At 39.9% G+C, this 24,252-nt stretch overlaps 1 protein-coding gene across 1 annotated transcript in view; it reads left to right on the top strand.

Moving 5' to 3' along the window:
• srp54 (signal recognition particle 54) overlaps window positions 1–24,252 on the top strand; it is a 42,213-nt gene that overhangs the window by 14,273 nt on the left and 3,688 nt on the right. Inside the window, exons 6-14 of the mRNA XM_073040021.1 lie at window positions 4–108; window positions 993–1,059; window positions 6,622–6,679; window positions 8,509–8,659; window positions 8,757–8,905; window positions 16,964–17,064; window positions 17,151–17,237; window positions 17,322–17,395; window positions 17,997–18,105. Of these exons, the coding sequence (XP_072896122.1) occupies window positions 4–108; window positions 993–1,059; window positions 6,622–6,679; window positions 8,509–8,659; window positions 8,757–8,905; window positions 16,964–17,064; window positions 17,151–17,237; window positions 17,322–17,395; window positions 17,997–18,105 (901 nt within the window). The remainder of the gene's footprint in view (window positions 1–3; window positions 109–992; window positions 1,060–6,621; window positions 6,680–8,508; window positions 8,660–8,756; window positions 8,906–16,963; window positions 17,065–17,150; window positions 17,238–17,321; window positions 17,396–17,996; window positions 18,106–24,252) is intronic.

Genomic DNA, 24,252 nt, shown 5'->3' with positions numbered 1-24,252 from the left:
TAGCTCGTAGATCCAGGAGTTAAAGCATGGACACCCACAAAAGGAAAACAAAACGTCATCATGTTTGTTGGCCTGCAAGGTAGTGGTAAAACTACAACATGTACAAAGGTATTTAATTTTCTTCATTGATGGACATTTCTTTGTGCTGCATTTTTTGTTGTCCTGTCAACTGACATACATCAGGTGGATTCTGTGTGAGACGTGCTGGTGGTGGGGCAGGAATTGTCACTCTAAATCTATTTTCCCCCTTAAATTATGTCTCTTGTCTTAGACAGCCCCCCCATGGAGAAATGATTCATAGTATAAACACTTCATCCCCAGCATAATTTAGTATGTTAGTTTGTTCAAGTAAAACAAACCTAGCCTATTCATTCTGTCTGTATAACTGAAATGCTTTAAACTAGGCAAAATTCCGGTGGATCTTTCTTGCAAGGGGTGATCGTAATTACTCCAGATGTCTAATCAACATTTTATGATGTCTTAACTCTTATATTCGATGACACAGCTGATGAAAGCAAGAGTCCCACATGCCACCTTTACCACCCTCTCACCCATGCTGTCACTTTCAGGGATTTATGGGCATAGCAAAGATTCCACACCCTTTGGGTTCCCTGTCATTTATTGTGTATGTCCTATCCTTCTCTCGTCACCTTCAAGATGTTTCACTTTCACTTGTCAGAATTAAGTTGCATCTGCTATTGCTCTGTGCAATATGCCAAGTGGCTTATTTTTTCCATTCTTGGCCAACCCCCTAGTCATCTACGGCATGAGCAATATGGTTATTGTCTAGACCAGAGAATGAAATTTTAATGGACACCAAATTCAGTGACTTTGGCCTCGATGTTTAGATAGCACTATCATCCATTGAGGCTTTAAATGGGAAGTGACTTTCCAGAATTAAAGCTTTTTCCTAATGCTGGCAGTAAGCCAGAGAGCTTTTGTTTGTTTCACTTCATTTTTGTTACAGTGCTGTTTCACTTTTTTTCTTGTAGTTAGCATACTACTTTCAAAGGAAAGGCTGGAAGACCTGCTTGATATGTGCAGATACGTTTAGAGCAGGTGGGTGTATTATTGTGTTTTATAAATGCTTGATTTGATGGAAATGAGGCCTTTAAAAATATATATTAAAAAATCTTCTCATATTAAGTGTATTTTCAGCGAATGGGATTTCCTTCAGTAGAGATTTAATCAATAATTTATAAGAGTAAACCAGTATTTTGATGTATTCTGTGATTTGAAGTTTTAAGTGCAGTAATTTCAATGTGATATGAATATCTAGATCTCTGTTTTGGGAAACTACCTTTTTCTATGGATTAAGCATTCTTTGATTTCAAATAGGGGCAATCACGATAACGTAAAGATTATCCAGAAAGATTACCTAGAAATTGTGAGAAAATTGTAACTTCTCTGTGACAAATTATAATTGTATATTAAAGTGGTGTAGTCACAAATTTTTGTTTTCAGTTTCTCAATTTTGGAGAACTACTTGACATGAATTTATTTGATCTTCAGAACTAAAATGTTTAATCCACATTGAGTGAATCTTAACAAAATGCAGATATTTGTACTTGGAGACAGCAAAATAAAAATCAGTTTAAATGTATTTTACAGTGCTTAGTTATAACTAATGAAAAAATACTATCCCACATAATTATTATACCATCTTGATACTTTTCTTAGCCCTTAGATTGGGTTAAAAATTATACAATCTGAAACATTAGAGCTAAAAGCCAGGTAGTAAGAATTGGTTAGAAAATGGCAGCTACATTAATTTCTGAATACAGTGCACTGATGTTTCTGATTTTTTTCTATTCCTATAGTTTAACAATAGATTTTATTAATCCCTTAAAATGGCCATTTACAATTCCTTGAGTTTTGGTTACATTCAGCTTTTTAATTGCAGAGTACATTATAAAAATATATTGGTATGATAAATTTTCCATTGAGTCCCCATCAACCCGCTCAAAAACAGCAGAAAAAAGAGTAACCAGAATCCAGGAGCATATCCAACGTGAACCGCAACATCCCTCAAAATGATCCACAGCCACACTGATCAATCCTTGCAACATGGATCCCAGGACTCATGCTAGCTGCTGTTGGAGAAAAGTGCAAGAGGGAGAGGAACACCAGTCAAACACAGGCAGATAGTGCTGAACGCCCGCCTGTCCTCCATTCTTGTCCTTGTCCACTTCAGCTGTGCTTAATGCCTCAATTTGAGAGAAGTAATGGAGTCTATCAGTGCTCGTGCTCATTCTCTAGGCCAGGGGTCACCAACCTTTTTTGCACCACGGATCGGTTTAATATTGACAATATTCTTGCGGACTGGCCGACGGAGGGTTGGGGGGTGTTAATCATGACCGGAATATAGATGATAAGTCAACTATAAGTCACTTATAAGAGGCTAATACACACAATTTCATTTCTAAAAGGGTTTATCTAATGAATTTAATATTAAACACACAGCTCATATTTTCCTCGCATGAATATAGTGATGTCATTTATAAGTCACTTATAAGTCAATAGCATCATAACATTTTAAGTAACATTTGGATATTAAACACAGCGCATAGTTTCCTCGTATGAACATATAAAATCATTGCAACACACCAATATCACTGAATCAGTGGGAGCCCTCGGCTTGTTTCCCTGTAACGAGATGGTCCCATCGAGGGGTGATGAGAGACAGCGATACTCGAAGGGGGTTCCTTATGTCCAGTCTATTCCGCAATTTAATTTTTGTTGCATTCATTGCAAAAAAACCCCCGCTTTACAGAGATAAGATGTTGGAAATGGAAGCAATGTTTTCAGTGCTTTCGTGGCTATCTCAGATATTCAGCCTTGACTTTGATCCAGAATGCCGGCAGAGATGTTATGTCAAACATACTTTTCAGCCCACTGCCATTTGCAAGCTCGAGGAGTTGATCATCTTCTCATGCTGACATGGATGATTAACTGGGGACATTCACAAATGGGTCACGGACCCATTCCTTTGCACATCTTGGGTCATTTGTGGTTGGGAAGTAACGCTCGAATTCTGTCAACAGTGAAGATAGGTGATCGCACAGCTGAGAGGAGGAGGGTGCAGCCTCAGTCTCTCCCAAAATCCCAGCTAATGTTGGAAATATGTCAAATATGCCCCTGTCCACTCTCCGTCCCCACAGTTCCAGTTTGGCTTTGAAAGCAGACAATTTATCTGCCAACTTGAAGACAGTTGTCATTCTCCCCTGAGGTGACAAATTGATTTAATTGAGCAGGTTGAAGATGTCACACAGATAAATGAGTTTTGCTATCCACTCCTCGTCACTGAAGTGTGCTGCCAGTGGTGACTTTTTTCCTGAAAGGAATATCTAGCGGCTCTCTTAACTCAAAAACCCCGGCCAGGGCTCTCCCCCTTGATAGCCACCTGACTTCAATGTGTAAGAGAAGGCGTTTGTGCTCTGCATCCATTTCCTCACAAAGCTGCTCAAACAGACATGAGTTAAGGGCTTTTGCTTTGATGTGATTGATAACAGCGTATTGAGTGATGTTGTTGAAGTTAAGATCAGGTGACATTTTTTGGCTAGCCAGCATTTCCTTGTGTATGACACAGTGTGTAGACTGGTATTAAGGAGCAGCCTCTTTGACTCGGGTAGTGAAACCAGACAGCCGTCCAGTCATAGCTGCAGTCCCGTCTTTGCGTATACCAACACAGAACGACCAGTTCAGTTTGCCTGACATGTAGTCATTCAAAGACTTGAATAGTTCTGCCCCAGTTGTGTTAGTTGGCAGTGGCAGTGCACACAACATATCCTCGTGCAAATTGTCTTGAAATATATATTGCGTGTAAATCAGTAGTATTGCCTTGTTGTGGACATCGGTAGACTCGTTGACCTGGATAGCATACCCTGGTGACTTGTTATGCCGTTCCAATAGCTGGAGGTGTAGTGGACAGTGAGGAAGGTTTTCAAAGCTTGCAGAGGGATTTGGACTAGCTGGAAAAATGGGCTGACAAATGGCAGATGCAGTTTAATGCGGACAAGTGTGAGGTATTGCTCCTTGGAAGGTCAAACCAAGGTAGAACATACAAGGTAAATGATAGGACACTGAGGAATACAGTAGAATAGAGGGATCTGGGAATACAGATACATAATTCCCTAAAAGTGGCGTCACAGTAGATAGGGTCACAAAGAGAGCTTTTGACACGATGGCCTTTATAAATCAAAGTATTGAGTATAACGGAATGTATTGGTGAGATTGTGTAAGACATTGATGAGGCCGAATTTGGAGTATTGTTTGCAGTTTTTGTCACCTAATTTACAGGAAGAATATTAATAAGGTTGAAAAAGTGCAGAGAAGGTTTACAAGGATGTTGCTGGGACTTGAGAAACTGAGTTGCAGAGAAAGGTTGAATAGATTAATGCCCTGGAGCGTAGAAGATTGAGGGGAGATTTGATAGAGGTGTATAAAATTATGATGGGTTATAGATAGAGTCAGTGTAAGCAGGCTTTTTCCACTGAGGCTAGGGGAGAAAAAAAAAGAGGACCTGGGTTAAGGGTGAAAAAGGAAAAGTTTAAAGGGAACATTAGGGGGGACTTCTTCACACAGAATAGTGGGAGTGTGGAATGAGCTGCCAGTTGAAGCAGGCTCACTTTTAACATTTAAGAAAATCTTGGACGGGTACATGGATGAGAGGGATACAGAGGAATATGGCCTAGGTGCAGATCAGTGGGACTAGGCAGAAAAAATCTTGTTAGCTGCAGCTTCTCCCAGCAGTTCACGGCACATGTCCTTGGCAGCAGACAGAATCATTTCTTCACCAACAGTGAAAGGCTTCTTAGCCTTATCAATACAGCTAGCCACTAAGTACGACGCTGTCAGAGCAGCAGCATTTGTGGAGGTGGTGGCTCTCAGCACTTGCTTCTGTTCTGCTTGCTCACATTCTTTCTGCTCAAAAAAAACTCAACGGGTTTGTCTTTAAGTGCAGGGTGCTTGGACTCAAGGTGCTGAAGCAGTTTTGAGGCTTCATTGCCTCATTAGACAGCTTGTCTCCACACATCACGTACAGGGGGCTTTGGAGCTTGCGAGTCACCAGTCACATTAAAGCCATATTTTATGTATGACTCGTCGTATTTTCTGTTGAAGGAAGCTTTTTTTTTGCAGTCTCAGCCTCAGCTGTCTCAGTGTTACCATCATCGTTAGGCCTTTTTATGCCCCCTACCACCTCTTCCAAAGAAACACTCAAGCGACTTATTTTTTTTTACTCATCGAGTAGTTGTAGGTTAATGACCTCGTGTGGGTAATGACCTCGCGTGCGTTCAAGTTCAACAGTGGGCGTGACAGGGAATGAGGAAAGGCGCAGCTGACTCATACCGTTTCATATCGCCAAATCATATCGTTTCCTCACGGCCCGTTAGCATGTGCTTTGTGGCCTGGTGGTTGGGGACTACTGCTCTAGGCTACACACTCTGCTCCAAACCTCACCGAGCTCCCTCAGAGACAGCAATGCGTCAGATTGTTCAATCAGCTCAAAAACACACCATCAAAATGTAAGTCCCTTGTTCCAGTTGGCTTAGTAGTAGAATCACATTTGAAAGAAGTAGTGGTAGTTTCATGAACTGCCTGCAGGACATCGCTGTTGGTCGCATTATTTGCTGGCTCCATATTTAAGTTCGTTGACAACATCACTGTCATTGGCAGAATCAAAGATGGTGACAAATCAGCATATAGGAGGGAGATTTGAGAATCTGGCTTTGTGATGCTATGATGATAATATCTCACTCAATGTCAGCAAGACAGAAGAGCTGATTATTGACTTCAGGTGGAAGAAACCAGACATTCATGAGCCAGTTCTCTTTGGGAGATCAGTTAAAGAGGGACAGCAATTTTAAATTCCTCAGTGTTATTATTTCAGAGGATCTGTCCTGGCCCAGCACATAAGCGGCATTCTGAAGAAAGCATGCCAGCACCTCTACTCCCTTAGGAGTTTGCGAAGGTTCAGCATGACACCTAAAACTTTGACAAACTTCTATAGATACATGATGCAGAGTATATTGACTGGTTGCATTACGGCTTTATATGGAAACACCAATGCCCTTGAATGGAAAATCATACAAAAAGTAGTGCATGTGGCCAGTCCATTGTGGGTAAAGCCTTGCCCACCATTGAGCACATCTACGCGGAGCGTTGTCACAGGAAAGCAGCATCAGAGACCACCACCACCTAGATCATATTCTCTTCTCACTGCTGTCATCAGGAAGAAGGTACAGGAGCTTCAGGACTCACCAACAGGTTCAGAAACAGTTGTTACCTCCTAACTATCAGGCTCTCGAATCAGAGGGGATAACTTTACTCAACTTTATTGGCCCATCACTGTTCTCACAAACTATGGACTCACTTTCAAGGACTTTTTTTTCATATACTCAATATTTATTGCTTATTATTATTTTTTTCTTTTGTATTTGCACAGCTGTTTTTTGCACTCTGGTTGTCTGCTCTGTTGGTGTGGTCTTTCATTGATTCTAATATGGTTAGTGGACTTACTGAGTATGCCCAAAAAAAAAATGAATCTCAACTGCACAATATATAGTGACCTATATGTACTTCGATAATAAATTTATTTTCAACTTTATGTTTGGTATGCAGGTGCATTTGACCAACTGAAACAGAATGCAACCAAAGCAAGAATTCCATTCTATGGAAGGTAAGATTTACAAATGGAGATATTTGAGGGAAATAATATTAAGTGGATAGTGCATTTAAATTAAACAAGTAATTATGATTAATTAAAGTTGGCCAGATTGTTTTGATTTTTTTGCAACCACTGATGGCTGCAAGTGCCTGTATCAGTATTCTTTTAGGCACAATGCAGTATGCAAGTACTGAATACCGTGAGTTGGAGTAATGATGCGTTCTGTTAATGGAATCAGTAAAGCCTGTAGCAGTTTCTGATCAAAATTATGCTCTGGGTATCTGCTCTTTGTATGTGGCTCCTCAGCTCTGCATTTATACAAATCTTCTTTAAAAAGGTAAATCAGGCTAAGTGTTCATTTTCCATAATTAACTTGTTAATGGTTAAGTACATTCTATGTTATTAAAGTGTAAATTTCACCTGTTACCAAATGTTTCTGATGGTTGGAGACATCTTGAAACAGACAGGCTTTCTGACAGCTCTTCCTATGAAAAGGGCTATCAGTGACTTTGCTTGATCTTTTTTTGGGGACTGGTCAACAGCCAAAGTTGAGAGTTGTCATGGTGATCGCAAGCAATTTGGCCCAATCTTTAACTAATAGATCTCTTATCAACAACTTAAAACAAGTTATTTTGGCTTAGCTACTTCAGTAGAACTTCAAGAAACATGAATCTGATTAATATTTTGTTGGTTGTGACGCAGCTTTAGATAACCGTAATGTTAAACGTAAAGATCCCACTGTACGTGTAAATCATCAAGGAATGTCCTTTTAAATGTGTTAGTTGTAATACGGGGAGAATAAAATTGTTCAGTGTTAAAGTATTGAGCTGGTGACTGGAGTTTTGGTATGTAATTGATTTGTGTGAAGGCTCACTTCATTGGTACAGTGTTTGGTGTTGTGAATTTGGGATTGTGTTTGTTCTTACAGAAGATCTGCTCTTTGTAATTGTACTTGGTATTGATTAGAAGGAAGGGAAATACAGAATGAAAGAATTATACAGCACAAATATTGTTCCTGTGACCTGTCCATGTTGATCTGAGGTTGTTCAAATGCTTTTAAGCATTGTAATGGTATCTGCTTTTACCACTACCTCTGGCAGTTTGTTTCAGATAACCACCCTTTACATGGGGAAAACTTAACCCTCAAATATCCCAGACAAGATAAAACCTGCAGATGCTGGAAATCAAAAGTAATACACACAAAATGCTGGAGGACCTCAGCAGGCCAAGCAACATCTATAAACAAGAGTCTTGATGAAGGATCTCGGCCTGAAACATCGACAATTTACTCTTTTCCATAGATGCTGCATGGCCTGCATTCCTCCAGCATTTCATGTGCGTTACCCTCAAATATCCTTTCAGTTTATCTCCTCTCACCTTGAACTTGTGCTTTCCTGTTCTAGACTTCCCTGCCCCAGAGAATAAGATTCTAAACATCTGGTATGCTCTCATAATTTTATGCACTTTTACGAGGTCAGCCCTCAGCCCCCTGCATTTCAGTGAAAATAAACCAGGCTACCCAATCTCTTTTTATGTTTGAATACCCCCCCCCCAACAAAGCAACATCTTGGTGAATCACTTCTGCACTCTTTATTTGCCACTGCATCTTTTCTATAATGTGGTAACCAGAAGTGCACAAATGATTGGTTTACGGACCCTTAGCACATTTATTAGAATGTTTTATTACAAAGTTCAATGACCCAAAACATTTAATCTATATTTTTGTTTGCCACAGATGCTGCTTGACCTGCTATACACCTGTTCATATTTGGGTGTGACTTCAGCTATTCAAATTACAATACAAGTATACAAATCAAAAATCTTTTTCTTGTTGAAATTAGCTACACAGAAATGGACCCTGTGATCATTGCCTCAGAAGGTGTGGAAAAATTTAAAAAAGAAAACTTTGAGATAATAATTGTTGATACCAGTGGCCGGCACAAACAGGAAGATTCATTATTTGAAGAAATGTTGCAAGTTTCAAATTCCATAGTAAGTTTCAATGTGATTCGGAAATTATTCTGTTTTTTTTGTTTGAAGCTGTTATTATTGAAAAATGTATCTTGTTTCTTCCTGAAAATCGTTTTAGCAACCTGACAACATTGTTTATGTAATGGATGCATCTATTGGTCAAGCCTGTGAAGCACAAGCAAAAGCTTTTAAGGACAAAGTGGATGTTGCATCGGTAATCGTTACTAAGCTCGATGGTCATGCTAAAGGAGGAGGCGCTCTCAGTGCGTAAGTGCTCTGGATTCTATTTTATAAATAAGTGCTAATTTTTCTGCATGGCATTTTATTACAAAGACCCATTCAGATTTACTAATACAGAGCATTGTTTAATAGATGTATATTAAATGGGTTTGATTTTAAATATCAGGAAAGTTTGGTTCAGCATCTAATTTTGTACTGAAGTTGACACAGTTTCAACTTAAGTTTATTTTTTGTGATGTACTCATTTGTTTCCAAATGTTGAAGAATTTCTTTGACTTTTTTGAGTTTCCACAGCTGGAAAAGTACCAAAATGGCTAATGAATCTTGAGTGAAATTCTATATCATTTGTGACTACTTTTTTAAAAAAGTCCTTTTTGACCTGTCTGCAGTTCATTGTAGATTGGATTAGATGACTCCATTGCTTTTCTAAGTCCATCTGGATGGGATCACATGAAGCTTTTCCTATCCTTGTCTTTCTAGTTAAAGACTGCTTGGTACACTAGTACAAGAGGATGTAGTGTCTCCCAAGAGTGCTTTATTGACCCCTTTATTTCTTGGCAACATATTTGAAAAACCTCAGGCTTCCTATATTAGATGCATCTCTACCTCATTCTCTCCTCTGATTCTCCCCCCCCCCCCCCCCCCACCTTCAAGTTGTTAAGTGGCACGCTTGACATCCAGGACAGGATAAAAAATAAAATTTCTCCCAATAAAATAGTGTGCAAACTGTAGGTATTCTTTTCAGCCCCTGCCACAGACACTGTTCCTTGGCCTTCCACAGGAATTGGTCTGAAAGTGAACTTACTTAAGCCCAATCACCCCTCCTGGGGCATAGACAGCCACCAGTAGCTCGCCAGAATTCTTTGAGCTGGGCCAGTCCTTCATGTTGTCTCCAGGTGTAACCCATCTTCTTGGTGTATCCTTCCTGTCCCAGGGATGAGGTTTTAGAACTTCTGTTGACATTCCTGTAGCACTTTTTTTAATGGGATAGAGTTGCTAGCCCCATGCCTAACCCTCCTCCTTTCGCAGCTAAGCATGGAACTATCAATAGCACAGTTTGAAAGTAAACTGGTATTTCCAAATTTGATACCATATTTGACCCAAGATTTGCACCACACACACGAGACTGGTAAGGTCATTTGGCTCTGCCTGCTGTGGCCTGAATCCTCAAAACCATGTCTATGCTACACCCAACAGACTTAATGGCTATCTCCCATTGTTATGCTCTTTGTATAAATTGTGGAATTACAGCATGCATGTCCTATTGCGGAGTTCCATTCACTCACCATCCCTCTATTTGCTGTCCTATGAAGGCTTCTGATTAAGCAGTGTCTTTTTTCAAATTGTTTCATGGCCTGTGTACTTCCTATTTGCTAATTTCTTCTATTGCTATAACATTTTGAGATTCTGGCCTCTCAATTATTCTCTAATTAGGTTTTGTCTGCCAAATCTCAGGCTCTAAAATTCAGATCCAAACTTTCCATCTCTTTCCATTCAGACTTTAAGCCTGCTGAACTTTCATCATCTACCCTAATATCTCCTAGTGTGGCCTAACTATGAAGTGCCTTGTCATGTTTATGCAATAACAGAATTATTAAGCAGTAAAGTGACTTAAGAGTAATAGAAATAATGAATTTCTTGGCAAGATATTTTAGCATGCCTTGGATCTTAATGGTGAAGAATATAGTGCTCATTTTGGAATTCCTTTGCTTTCCCAGTTTACAAAGCATTTGCCTGTGGTTGGTTGATTTTTTTTTTTAACCTTGTGTTGTGATTCCCCTGTTTGTCACTTATAAGCTTGTGCAGTATCATCATCAGTGATCACTCATAGAGTATGATTCTTCTGCTGGTCACTTGTGGGTCTTGAGATGATTCAAGCAAAGTAATGGAAAGGGTCAACAACAGTGCTATCTTGCAGCACCTACTCGGCAATAACCTGCATACGGATGCCCAGTTTGGATACCATCAAGGCCACTCAACTCCTGACCTCATCACCTCCTTGGTTCAAACATGGACCAATGAGCTAAGAACCAGAGGTGAGAGTGATAGCCCCGACATCAAGGCAGTATTTGACCGAGTATGGCATCAAGGTTCTCTAGCTAAAATGGAGTCAATGGGAATTGGGGGGGAAACCTTCCGCTGGTCGGAAGCATACTTGACACAGAGGAAGATGGTTGCGGTGGTTGGAGGTCATTTATCTAATCCTCAGGACATCACTGCAGGAGTTTCTCAGGGAAGTGTCCTAGGACCAACCATCTTCAGCTGCTTCATCAATGACTTTCCTTCCATCATAAGGTCAGAAGTGGGGATGTTTGCAGATGACTGCATGATGTTCTGCACCATTTGTGACTCCTCAGATAGTGAAGCAGTTCATACCCAAATGCAGCAGGACCTGGACAATATCTACTCTAGGGCTGACAAGTGGCAAGTAACAATCGAGCCACGCAAATGCCAGATAATGACCATCTCCAAAATGAGAGGCTCTAACTATCTTCCCTAGACATTTGAACTAGTCTAGCCATATAAACACTATGGCTACCAGAACAGGTCAAAGGCTAGGCATTCTGTGGCAAGTATCTCACCCCCTGACTCCCCAAAGCCTGTCCACCGTCTACAAGGTTTAGGTCAGGAGTGTAATGGAATACTTGCCAATCACCTACACCCCATCAACACTCAAGAAGCTTGATACCATCCAGTACAAGGCAGCCCACTTGATTGGTACCCCTTCCACAAGCATCCACATCCTCCACCATTGATGAACTGTAGCAGCAGTGTGTACTATCTACAAGATGCACTGTAGCAACACACAAAATTTCCTAAAGAAGCACCTTCCAGACTCATGACCACTACAGTCGAGAAGGATGAGAACAGCAGGTACCTGGGAACACCACCACTTGGAAATCCCCATCCAAATCACTCACCATCCTCACTAGGAAACATATCATTGTTCCTTCATTGTCACTGGATCAAAATCATGGAATTCCCTCCCTAACAGCATTGTCAGTGTACCTACACGTCAGGGACAACAGCACATCACCACCTTCTCAAGGGCAACTAGAGATGGGCAATAAATGCCGGTTTAGCTGGTGATCCCCACATCCCGTAAGTGAATTTAAAAAAAACCTGAAGATGCCGATCCATGATCCACAAGTCCTATTGCAGCGTTGGCGGGTGTAGGTCATTGAAGTGGTGGTGGATGTAGCTGATTGGGCCTCTCCTTACATTGATGCTGCTTAGTCCCAGCGGCATGGTGGAGGTATTCTTCGAGTTGTGCAGTCCCCCTCATAGACAGCTTTTCCTATTCTGCGCTAAGTTCTCCTATCCATTCAGGTTGATGTGGCACTTCCTCAGGTGGGTCTTGATACTGTCCTTGAACCACTTTTTCTGCCCTCCAGGAGTTCGCTTTGCGTCCTTAAGTTGGCGGAGCAGGAGTTGTTTAGGGAGGCGGGGGGCAGGCATACAGATTATGTGGCTGACCCGTGGCAGTTGGTATTGAGTCATGATTGTGGCTTTGGAGTTAATGTTTGCTTCCTACAGGATGCTGGAATTAGTATGCCTGTTCTTCTAGCTAATTCAGAATATTTTGGAGGCATCTGTGATGGAAGTTTCTAGGGATTTTATGTGCCTGCTATATGTTGTCTATGACTCCGCTCCATATAGCAAGTAAGGGAGGACTATAGCTTTATAGACCAGAAGCTTAGTGTTGATTTTGATATCCTAATCTTCAAAAACCCTCTTTCTCAGCCTGGCAAAAGCTGCACTCTTACAGCCTATTCTGCATTTTACTTCAAGGTCAATGCTAGCTCTTGAAGAAAAAAGCTGCCAAGATATGAGAAATGGTCAGTGTTTTCCAGAGGGATGTTGTCAACTTGAATGGTTGGAGGTTTAGAAGCTTGATCTGGAGCAGGTTTTCGTGATGTTTAGATCAAGTCCTAGGAACTTGTATGCTCTGGCAAAGGCATCCATTATGCACTGCAGATTCTCGGAGTGAGCTATGATGGCATTGTCATCTGCATATTGGAGCTCCATGACAGAATAGTTGACACATTGCTCTTTGCCTTGAACCTTTTAGGAGCCCTCCATCTGTCCTATAGAGAATCTGGACTCCTTGTAGGAAGTCTTGGTCTGTGAGGTGAAGAATCGTTGCAATGAAATGGCAAACAGAGTTGGGGCAATGATGCACCCCTGTTTGACCCCAGTCTCAACTTTAAAAAGTGCTGTTTCAGGGCCGCTGTTGCTGATGACTGTTAAACAATGATAAGAATGCAAGAGCTGTAGGATCTTGAGGTATTTCTCCGGGTATCCAGGTTTGGACAGTACCTGCCAAAGGGCAGGACAATTTAGTCAAATGCTTTTGTAAGGTCTATGAAGGCCATATAAAGTAGGAGATTTTGTTCCCAGGTTTTAATGCACTGTTTAAAAAAAAAATCATGTCATATGTTCCCCTGGCTGGATGAAAGCCACACTGAGACTCAGGCAGGAGATCTACTACCAGAGGTGAAAGCCAGTCACATAAAATTCGGGTGAGTACTTTTCCTGTTGTAGAGAGGAGGGAGATGCCTTTATAATTTTCGCAATCAGTTTTGTCACTCTTTTTGATAAGTGTTGACAATCAGGGTGTCCTTGAGTTCAGCTGGAATCATCTCCTCATCCCAGATCTTGACAAGCAGGTCATGAATATAACTTAAAAGTTCTGTGCCTCCTTCCTTGAGGATTTCTGCTGGAATTCCATCAGGTGCAGTGGCCTTGTTTCTCAATTTCTTGCAAACTGCCTACGTCTCGTAGATACTAGGAGGCTTACTCGTGTCTTCATTCATAGGTTGTCGTGGGAGCTGGTTGATGACTTCAATGTCTGCAGTAGTGTTATAATTAAGTAGCTCCTGAAAGTGTTCCTTCCATCGAGAATTGATGGTATCATTGTCCTTTAGAGGCCTTTGTGCAATTTTTGGAGCGAAGGGGGTTTAGGCCATACACTGCCTTGGTGGCAATAAAGATACCCCTGATACAACTCTTCGTATTAAGAGTTTGCATTGACTGTTTTGTATTGTGCAGTATAACTTTGTATTAAGTGTGTTCCAAAATTTAACACTGTAAAATTTAACATTGTTTTGTCTTGTGGTAGATTTTAAAAATATATCCTATTAGAGAAATACAGGAAGTTAATACATTTTGAGTGATATTGATAGTTAGAAACTAAATTTGAAGTAGGCAAATAGGAGTAAGTAGGAGTTTTAAATAGAGAAATGTTTCAAAATACATTTATTATCAAAGAATGTGTAAATTAATCAACCTTGAGATTTGTTTGCTCACAGGTGGCCACTAAGCAAGAAACCCAAATGAACCCAATTAAAGAAAAAAAAGTAAAAATAAAAGACCAACACCCAATATGTAATGAAAAATCTAAATGAATTAAACTAAAAATAACGATGACATTGTAAGCATTCAGTGGATCCATCAGTAAAAATAAGTCTAAAATGTGAGAGTGAATTTCTGAAAGTTGAGATAAAATTAGTAGAATATAAAAGGAAGAATGATGGATTTGAGTTAGATCTAGAATTAGCTCAGTTTGATGAATCAATATGAAGTGTGTGTGGCGGGGCTTGGGAAGAGGGGTGAGAACATGTATGTGAGGGTTGTTAATTGGTAGGGGTAGTGGGGGAGAAGTCAGAGGCACAAGATATCCTATTAATTAGTTATGTTGATAGTTGTAAGATTAGAGGGTGTTCCTTATAATAACTTTTCATAAAGAAAAACTACCATAACCTGCAAAATTACAAGTGAGTTGAATAATGAAGAATTTTTTTTTCTTCAACCTGTAATAAAATAAAACCACTACGTAACCATAAAATGAAGGAAAAGCCAACACAGCTTTGGAAAAGAATTCCATGTTAGAATGCTTTGAGGATACAGAATTTGTTTGATGAAATACTGCAGTGGATGTACTGTACATAAACATTAAGAAAGCCTTAAATGAATTACCACACACACAAAATTAATAGCTAAGGAAATAAGCTAGCTGTATAATTTCAGTTGTAAAAGTAATTAGCAGGAAATGTTAATAATTGAAGATTTTTTTTTGTATTCTTAAATATCCTAAGAAGTTTCTGTTCTGGCACTGCTACTCCTTGTATATATGAAATATTTGAAAATTAGGCTGCAGCGGTCAATATTAAATTTGCAGGTACTAAAGCAGGTAGCATCGTAAATAACTGTTTACGATGGAATCCAAAGGAGGAGTTTGATAAAATGGTGCGCTTGGCAAATGAGTGGCCAAAAATATATTTTTAGTGTATTAAAATATATTGTCAGTATTGTTTTAATATACAGTATATTTAGCAGGTCAGACTGTATCTGAGGGCCAAGGAATGTTTCAGGTCAAAGAGCCTTTGTCAGAACTAGAATTGTCATAGTTTTGTTGCAATAATGGGATTCGCTTTTTTCTAGTTGCCTCCTGTTGTCTTTACATTCTTATAAGGCTTTAAGTCAGATTTTTTCCATATGTGCTTTTTTTTCCAACTTACTATCTCCATTCATAATCTCGAGTATATTATATTTCTCAAACGGTACATGTCAGTTCTACTACATAGCATTGATGTCTTGTGGGTTACCCCTCCACAGCTCTGATTCAGCTCAGTCTGCTCCTTTACTGGAGAAGCTCCAGTCCTGAACCCTGTCTCTGTGTCCCCCTCGCCTATAATAATAGGTAGGTAATCCAAGCAAAATAGGGCCCTTTGATTGCACTGTACAGACAGTGATACATGTGGCAGCACCTGTTGCTCACTAAGTTCCAGATGTAATGCTGTGGGAATGGCAGAGTAGGTAAGAATTTATTCTTTGTGAAAAGCTTTAGTGTTAGTCCATCTGCTGTGTGACTTAAAATTGTATTTTTAGATTTGTTTTCAATTATGCTTATTTTTGAAGATCTTCTTAAGAGTGATTTTTTTTTCTTTTATGTGAATATAGCCTCAATTGAAAAGCTTGATTTTTAAAATTTCATTATTAATAAACGTGTTAGATCTTTATATATTAGCAACAATTCCAGATGACCACTGCAGAAAGGAAGGAGTTTGTTTCTTGACAATGATCTGTATTGTGATTTTCTGTGGATGCATAAAGTGCCAGTTGGGGTTAAAAGTGATGATTTATTTACTTTTTTAATATAAATTCTATGAGAAATTTTATACTTAATCTCAAATTTTTGGGTAGTGATTTGTGAATTCTGTAATGGCAATCTTCTGTAACCTGAATGGATGTAATGCGGGGTAGAATGTAAAGAAAGGCAGTTGTGAAGTTTAAATTGGTCAGCACAGCAGTCATGGGCTGAAGGGTCTATTTTTCTCTGCTGTACTATGTTTTATGTTCTTTACATTTTGTTATAACTATCATCTATCACCATTCTTGCCTTATGAATTCCATATTCGATTAAAGGAAAACCAAAGATTGCTCAGATCTTAAACATCACTTTAGATCTGCACAGTCTTGCCACAAGGTGGCATTTCCCTACAAAATACTGAAGTTCTACATTTTTCATGTCATTTTCTCATTAGATGAAAGCTGATGTGCAAAATTAAAGTTTGCAAAAATCACAAATTTAAAGAAGCATTTCACAGCAACAAATATTAGCTTTATCAATAGTTTGCCTTCTATCTTTTATTTCCTTCAGTAAATGCAGTCATCTCTGCAAGTCCCAAGCTTGATGATTTTCCCAAAGCTACGGTGTTATCAACTGCAATTGAATGGTGCAATCTTGGCGTTATCTAATTGCAGAGTTCAGATGGCAGAATATTTGGCTTTAACACCAAACCAGGCAGTGCATTCCAGACATCCACCACTCTGAGTGAAAAAAAAAAATTACCCCTCACATCTCTTTTGCACCTTCGCCTCACTGCATGCTCTCTGGTATTAGACATTTTTACCCTGGGGAAAATATACTCCCTGTCTACTCTATCTATGCCTCTCATAATCTTATAAATCTCTATCAGATCTCCCCTCAGCCTAACTATTTTGGTGTTATCCAATTATTTTCTGTTTTGTGAACATGAGAAAGGGTGAGCACATAACAACATGTTCTGTATTTTGTTGCAGAGTGGCAGCCACCAAAAGTCCAATCATTTTTATTGGTACTGGAGAACACATTGATGATTTTGAACCATTCAAAACACAGCCCTTCATTAGCAAATTACTTGGTATGTTTCTTTATTATTTTTGTTGTTGTATATAGTGCATTTGTAAATAATATGTTTACTAAAACTTTAATTTTTATATATTCTAGGTATGGGTGATATTGAAGGTTTAATAGACAAGGTAAATGAATTGAAATTGGATGACAATGAAGAACTAATAGACAAACTTAAACACGGTAAGCTTGAATTTAAAATATTGTGAGGGAGAAGAGAAGGATTTGAAACTAAAATGACTTAATGGCTTGCTCTCTCCTTTGTAGGTCAGTTTACCCTGCGTGATATGTATGAGCAGTTTCAAAACATTATGAAGATGGGTCCATTCAGCCAGATAATGGTGGGTTTTAAAATATTTTCTGCAGTTTAACTAGGTAAAGTGCATGTTGTAACAATAAGTATTAAATTAAAGAAAACATAGAACATAGAAATCTACAGCACATTACAAGCCTTTTGGCCCACAATGTTGTGCCAACCATGTAACCTACTCTAGAAACTGCCTATAATACCCTACTGCATAGCCCTCTATTTTTCTAAGCTTCATTGCCTATCTAAGAGTCATCTATTGTATTTGCCTCCACCACCACCGCTAGCAGTGCATTCCACCACACCCACCACACTCTGTTTGGAAAAAAACTTCCTCCTGACAACCTACTGTGTACCTACTTCCAAGCACCTTAAAACTATGCCCCCTCATGTCAGCCATTTCATCTCGGGAAAAAGTTAACATGGGCTCAATGATTTGTATCACATACTAGAAATAATAACCTTGTGTTCAAGAATTTATTGCCTTTTGTAACTGCACGTGTAATGTGCATTGATTATTTTGGTCAAATGTAAATGGCTCTGCCCCAAATGTATTTATTTTGGAGGGTTAAAAATATTTTTCTATAATTAATTTATTCCCTATGACTAATATCAATTATGTCTTTTTCTTCAAGGGTATGATCCCTGGCTTTGGAACTGATTTCATGAGTAAAGGCAATGAACAAGAATCAATGGCAAGGCTCAAGAAACTGATGACCATAATGGATAGTATGAATGACCAAGGTATACTCGATTTACTCTGTGCTTTATACTTATAATTCAAACCTGCCCTGTTAATATTAAACAAATATATAAATATGACCATGTGGGAGATGCAGCAAATATTTATAAAAGGAAATAGATAATTGCTGCTTTGTGTAGAATATCACACCCTAAATGCTGGAGGAACTCAGCGGGTTAGGCAACATCTGGGTTGAGACCCTTCATCAGGACTGGAAAACAAAAAGGGGGCAAGAAGCTGAAATAAGGAGGTGGGGCAGGATCATAATATGATAGAATTCACCCTACAGTTTGAGAGGGAAAAGCTAAAATCAGATATATCAGTATTATAATGGAGCAAAGTCAACTACAGAGACATGAGAGAAGTACTGGCCAAAGTTGATTGGAAAAAGACACTATAGGGATGGCGTCAGAACCGCAATGGCTGGCGTTTCCGGCACCAATTCGGAAGGCACAGGTTAGATGCACCCCAAAGAAGTAGTATTCTAAAGGGAGGATGAGGTAACCATGGCTGTCAAGCTAAGTCAAAGACAGCATAAAAGCAAAAAAAGGCATAAAATATAGTAAAAGTTAGTGGGAATTTAGAGGATTGGGAAGCTTTTGGAAACCACCAGAAGGAAACTAAAATGGCAATAAGGATGAAATAATGAAGGTAAGCTAGTCAATCATATAAAAGAGGATACCAAAAGTTGTTTTTGGATATATGAAGAGTAAAAGAGAGGCAAGACTGAATATCAGACTGCCGAAAAATGATGCTGGAGAGGTGATATTAGGTGGGGGAAGGACAAAGAAATGGTGGTTGGACTTCAAGAATATTGCATCGGTCTTCATTCTGGAAGACCAGTATGCCAGAAATTCCTGAGTATTAGGACAGAAATGAGTTGTAGTTGCTATTACAAAGGAGAAAGTGCTTGGGAAGTTGAAAGTCTGAAGGACTATGCCCCAGGGTTCTGAAAGAGGTAGTTTGAGAAATTGTGGAGATAATGGTCTTTCAAGAAGCACTAGATCCTAATATGGTTCTGGAGGACGGGAAAATCGCAAATGTCACTCCACCCTTTAAGAAGGGATGGAGGCAAAAGAAAAGATATTATAGGCCAGTTAGTCTGGTTTCAGTGGCAGGGAAGATGTTGGAATCCATTATTAGAATTGAGGTTTCAGGATACTTGGAAGCACATGATAACATAGACTGAAGCCAACATGGTTTACTTGAGGAAAAATTTTGCTTGACAAATCCCTTATGAAATAACAGGCAAGTTAGACAAAGGAGAGGCAGTGGATGTTGTTTACTTGAATTTTCAAAAGGCTTTTGACAAAGGGCTGCACCTGAGGCTGCTAAACAAAATTAGAGCCCATGTTATTACAGAAAAAATACTAGCATGGATAAAAGACTTCCTGACTGGCAGGAGGCAAAGAGTGGAAATGGGGCCTTTTTTTTAGTTGGGTGGCGAGTAGTGTTCTGTAAGGGTTATTGCTGGAACCATATCTTTTCAGGTTGTACGTCAATGATTTGAGTGATGGAATTGATAGGTTGTGACAAAGTTTGCAGATGATACGAGATGGGTGGAGTGGCAAGTAGTGTTGTGGAAGCAAGATTTTTAAGAAGTATGGATTAAAAGAATGGGCAAAGAAGTGGCAGATGGAATATAGTGTAGGGAAGTGTATGGCTATGCACTTCGGTAGAAGGAAAAAAGGCATAGACTATTTTCTAAATGGGGAGGAAATTCAGAAATCGGAGGTGCAAATGGACTTGGGAGTTCATGTGCAGGATTCCCTAAAGATTAATTTGCAGTTTAAGTTGGTGGTATGGAAGGCAAATGCAATATTTGCATTCATTCATTTCAAGGGAACTATTTATTGTATAAGAGCAAGGATATAAAGCCACAGCATTGCAAGGCATTGGTCAGACTGCACTTGGAGTATCTTGAGCTGTATTGAGTCTCCTATCTCAGAAAGGATGTGCTGGCATTGGGGAGGGTCCAGAGTAGGTAGAAGATCATTCATGACAATGATCCCAGGAATGAAAGGATTAATGTATGAGGAGCATTTGATGGCTTTGGGCCTGTATTCACTGGAATTCAGAAGAACAAGTTGATATAGAAACCTATCAAATTTTGAAAGGCCTAGACAGTGGACGTGGAGGAAATTTTTCCTATAGTAGGGGAGTCTAGGACCAGAGAAGGACATCCCTTTAGAACGGTGAGGAGGAATTTCTTTAGCCAGATGGTGGTGAACCCACTGCCAAAGACAGCTGTGGAGGTTGTCATTGGGTATATTTAAAATAGAGCTTAATAGGTTATTAATTAGGACTAACTCATAATGTCATAAATTACAAGCAGCAGGCATGAGAATGGGGTTGAGATGATGGAGTGATGGAGCAGATTGGTGAGCCGAATGGCCTAATTCTACTCCCATGTCATATGGTCTCTAGCTTATGGAAACATTAACTGTTTACTCTTCCATTGATGCTGCCTGGCCTGCTGACTTCCTCCAGCATTTTGTGTGTGTTATGGAAAGGAGTACAGCTGGCAAGTGATAGGTCAAACCAGGTGAAGGGGAAGGTTGGTGAGTGAGTGAAGGAGGATAAAGTATGGAGCTGATGGGTGGAAGAGGTAAAGGGCTGAAGAAAAAGGAATCTGAGAGGAGCATTCATCATGGGGGAAAGGGCTGGAGGAGGCATAACAGAGGGAGATGATGGGCAGATGATGATGAGAGAAATAGGTGCCAAAATAGGAGGAAATGGAAAAAGAAGGTAGAGAAATAGATTTTCATGCTGTCAGCTTAGAGGCTACCAAGATGGAATGTGAAATGTTGTTTTTCCAACCTGAGAGTCTCCTCATTGTGGCAGTAGAGGAAACAAAGGATCAATATGTCAGAATGGGGATGGAAGTAGAATTAAAATGGGTGGCCACCAGGAAAAGTATGCCTTTTGTGTCAGATGGAGTGAAGGAGTTTGACAAAGTGGTTTGCCAATCTATGTCAGGTCTTACCAATGCAGATAAGGCTGCAGCAGAAGCACCAGAATCAGGTTTATTATCACCGGCATGTGACGTGAAATTTGTTAACTTAGTAGCAGCAGTTCAATGCAATGCATAATCTAGCAGAGAAATAATGATAATAATAAATACAAATAATAAACAAGTAAATCAATTACGTATATTGAATCAATTTTTTAAAAAGGTGCAAAAACCGAAAAACTATTTTTTAAAAAAAGTGAGGTAGTGTTCAAGGGTTCAATGTCCATTTAGGAATCGGATGGCAGAGGGGAAGAAGCTGTTCCTGATTTGCTGAGTGTGTGCTTTAAGGCTTCTGTACCTCCTACCTGATGGTAACAGTGAGAAAAGGGCATTCCCTGGGTGCTGGAGGTCCTTAATAAAGGATGCTACCTTTCTGAGATGCCACTACCTAAAGATGTCCTGGGTACTTTGTAGGCTAGTACCCAAGATGCAGCTGACTAAATTTACAACCTTCTGCAGCTTCTTTCGGTCCTGTGCAGTACCCCCTTCATACCAGACAGTGATGCAGCTCGTCAGAATGCTGTCCACGGTACAACTACAGAAGTTTTTTTAGTGTATTTGTTGACATGCCAAATCTCTTCAAACTCCTAATAAAGTATAGCCGCTGTCTTGCCTTCTTTATAAGCACATCAATATGTTGGGACCAGGTTAGATCCTCAGAGATCTTGACACCCAGAAACTTGAAGCTGCTCACTCTCTCCACTTCTGATCCCTCTGAGGATTGGTATGTGTTTCTTTATTTTGCCTTTCCTAAAGTCCACAATAAGCTATTTTGTCTTACTAATGTTGAGTGCCAAGTTGTTGCAGCACCACTCCACCAGTTGGCATATCTCACTCCTGTACATCCCCACGTTACCATCTGAGATTCTACCATCAATGGTTGTATCATCAGCAAATTTATAGATGGTATTTGAGCTATGCCTAGCCACACAGTCATGGGTATAGAGAGAGTAGAGCAATGGGCTAAGCACACACCCCTGAGGTGCACCAGTGCTGATTGTCAGCAAGGAGGAGATCTTATCACCAATCTGCACAGATTGTGGTCTTCAGGTTAGGAAGTCAAGGATCCAATTGCAGAGGGAGTTACAGAGGCCCAGGTTCTGCAACTTCTCAGGATTGTGGGAATGATGGTATTAAATGCTAAGTTATATTCGATGAACAACATCCTGATGTAGGTGTTTGTGTTGTCCAGGTAGTTTAAAGTCGTGTGGAGAGCCATTGAGATTGCATCTGCTGTTGACATACTGCGGCGATAGGCAAATTGCAATAGGTCCAGGTCCTTGCTGAGGCAGGGGTTCAGTCTAGTCATGACCAACCTCTCAAAGCATTTCATCACTGTCGATGTGAGTGCTACCGGGCGATGGTCATTAAGGCAGCTCACGTTATTGTTCTTAGACACAGTAGATGACCCTGACAGACTCTCTAATGAAATGTCTCCTCCCTTGGAAGGACTATTTGCGGCTCTGAATAGTGGTGAGGGGGTAGGTGTATCTTTTGTCTTGCTTGCAGGGGTAAGTACCAGGAGGGAGATCAGTGGGGAAGGTCAATAGAGTCACATAGCAAGTGAGTCCCTGGTGAAAACAGAGTTGGGCGGGGAGGGGAAGAAGTGTTTAGCCTTGGAAGCCCTTTGAAGATGGCAGCAGTTACAGTGAATAATGTGCTGAATGCAGAAGGGCATGAGGTAGCAGGTAAGGACAAGGGGAACTCTATCCCTGTTATGAGGGTGGTAGATGAGGTGAGGAAGTGTGTATATTTTTCTCTCCCTTGAGTTTCATAGCTACTTCCACATCTCTAACCTTATTTTGCTTTGCTGAAGTTTTCTGTCTGACATCTTGATTTTGCTGTCTCTTTCTATTCAACACCTCCATTCTTTGACAGGTTGTAGACATTGTTGCAAAGGCTAACATCATGAGTTGCTCTTGTGAAGGTGGTAGCGAATCTCTTTTTGCAGATTCTCTCAGGGGAGATGAATGTACACATGCGCCTTAGTCCCTTCTTATTGGTCGGGTTGGCCATTTTGAAATGAACTGTAGGAGTAGTCTGGTCAAGTCACTGTATTTTGTCAATGGTACATACTGCATCCTTATGTGAATTAAGCGGATGTTAGACAGGAACTTATTAAGTAGATTGCTTTGTTCTCCCACAGCTCCAGCGATCCTGGTACATTTGAGGTTGTTTTGTGTGGATTTTTACACATCCTAACTGTATCACGGTGGATGTCACCAGGTGATTGGTTTCCTCCCACATGCCCTCATGATTGATGTAGAAAATTTAGCATATTTAATTAGCTGAATATAAATCCACAGCTGTAGTGAGATTTAAATTGATGTCAATGAATTTTTAACTGGAGTTCTGAATTACTGGACTGGCAATTTATTCATTTTCCATACCTGATAAAGGAGTAGACTGACCATTTAGCCCCATTATCTAACATTAAAAATTACCCTGAAGGCTTCCAACGTTCACTGTATAAATTGTTTCAACTTTAACTCCATCACCCCAATAAACAATTTTTAAAAATAAAGAAAATCTTTTTGATATCCATGTATTTACCACACACTTGTACAAGGGGCTTTTACATCACTTCCACTGAGTTAATCAAATTTAGGGAAAAATGTATTTGCATACTGTAGGAGGGAGTGAAGAGGAAGTTCCTGAGACTTCTACTGACCTCTGAACATACAAATATATTTTGTTATATAATATGTTAATAATACTCTGCATGAGATCATGTAGACATTAAGAAAGAGGATGTGCTGGAGCTTTTGGAAATGTCAAGTTGGATAAGTCTCCGGGACTGAACGAGACATACCCCAGGCTACTGTGGGAGGTGAGGGAGGAGATAGCTGAGCCTCTGGCAATGATCTTTGCATCATCAATGAGGACGGGACAGGTTCTGGAGGATTGAAGAAAAAACAGTAGAGATAACCCAGGAAATTAAAGACAGTGGTTGGTAAGTTGATGGAAAAGATCCTGACAGGCAGAATTTATGAACATTTGTTGAGGCATAATATGATTAGGAATAATCAGCTGATTAAAGGCAGATTTTGTCAAAGGCAGGTTGTGCCTTATGAGCCTGATTTGAGTTTTTTGAGATGTGACTAAACACATTGACGAAGGTAGAGCAGTAGATGTA

Source organism: Hemitrygon akajei, chromosome 3 (assembly GCF_048418815.1).
Source record: "Hemitrygon akajei chromosome 3, sHemAka1.3, whole genome shotgun sequence".
Lineage (NCBI taxonomy): Eukaryota > Metazoa > Chordata > Chondrichthyes > Myliobatiformes > Dasyatidae > Hemitrygon > Hemitrygon akajei.
The sequence above is the reverse complement of the archived record's forward strand: the minus strand, read 5'-3'. Positions and strand labels throughout refer to the sequence as shown.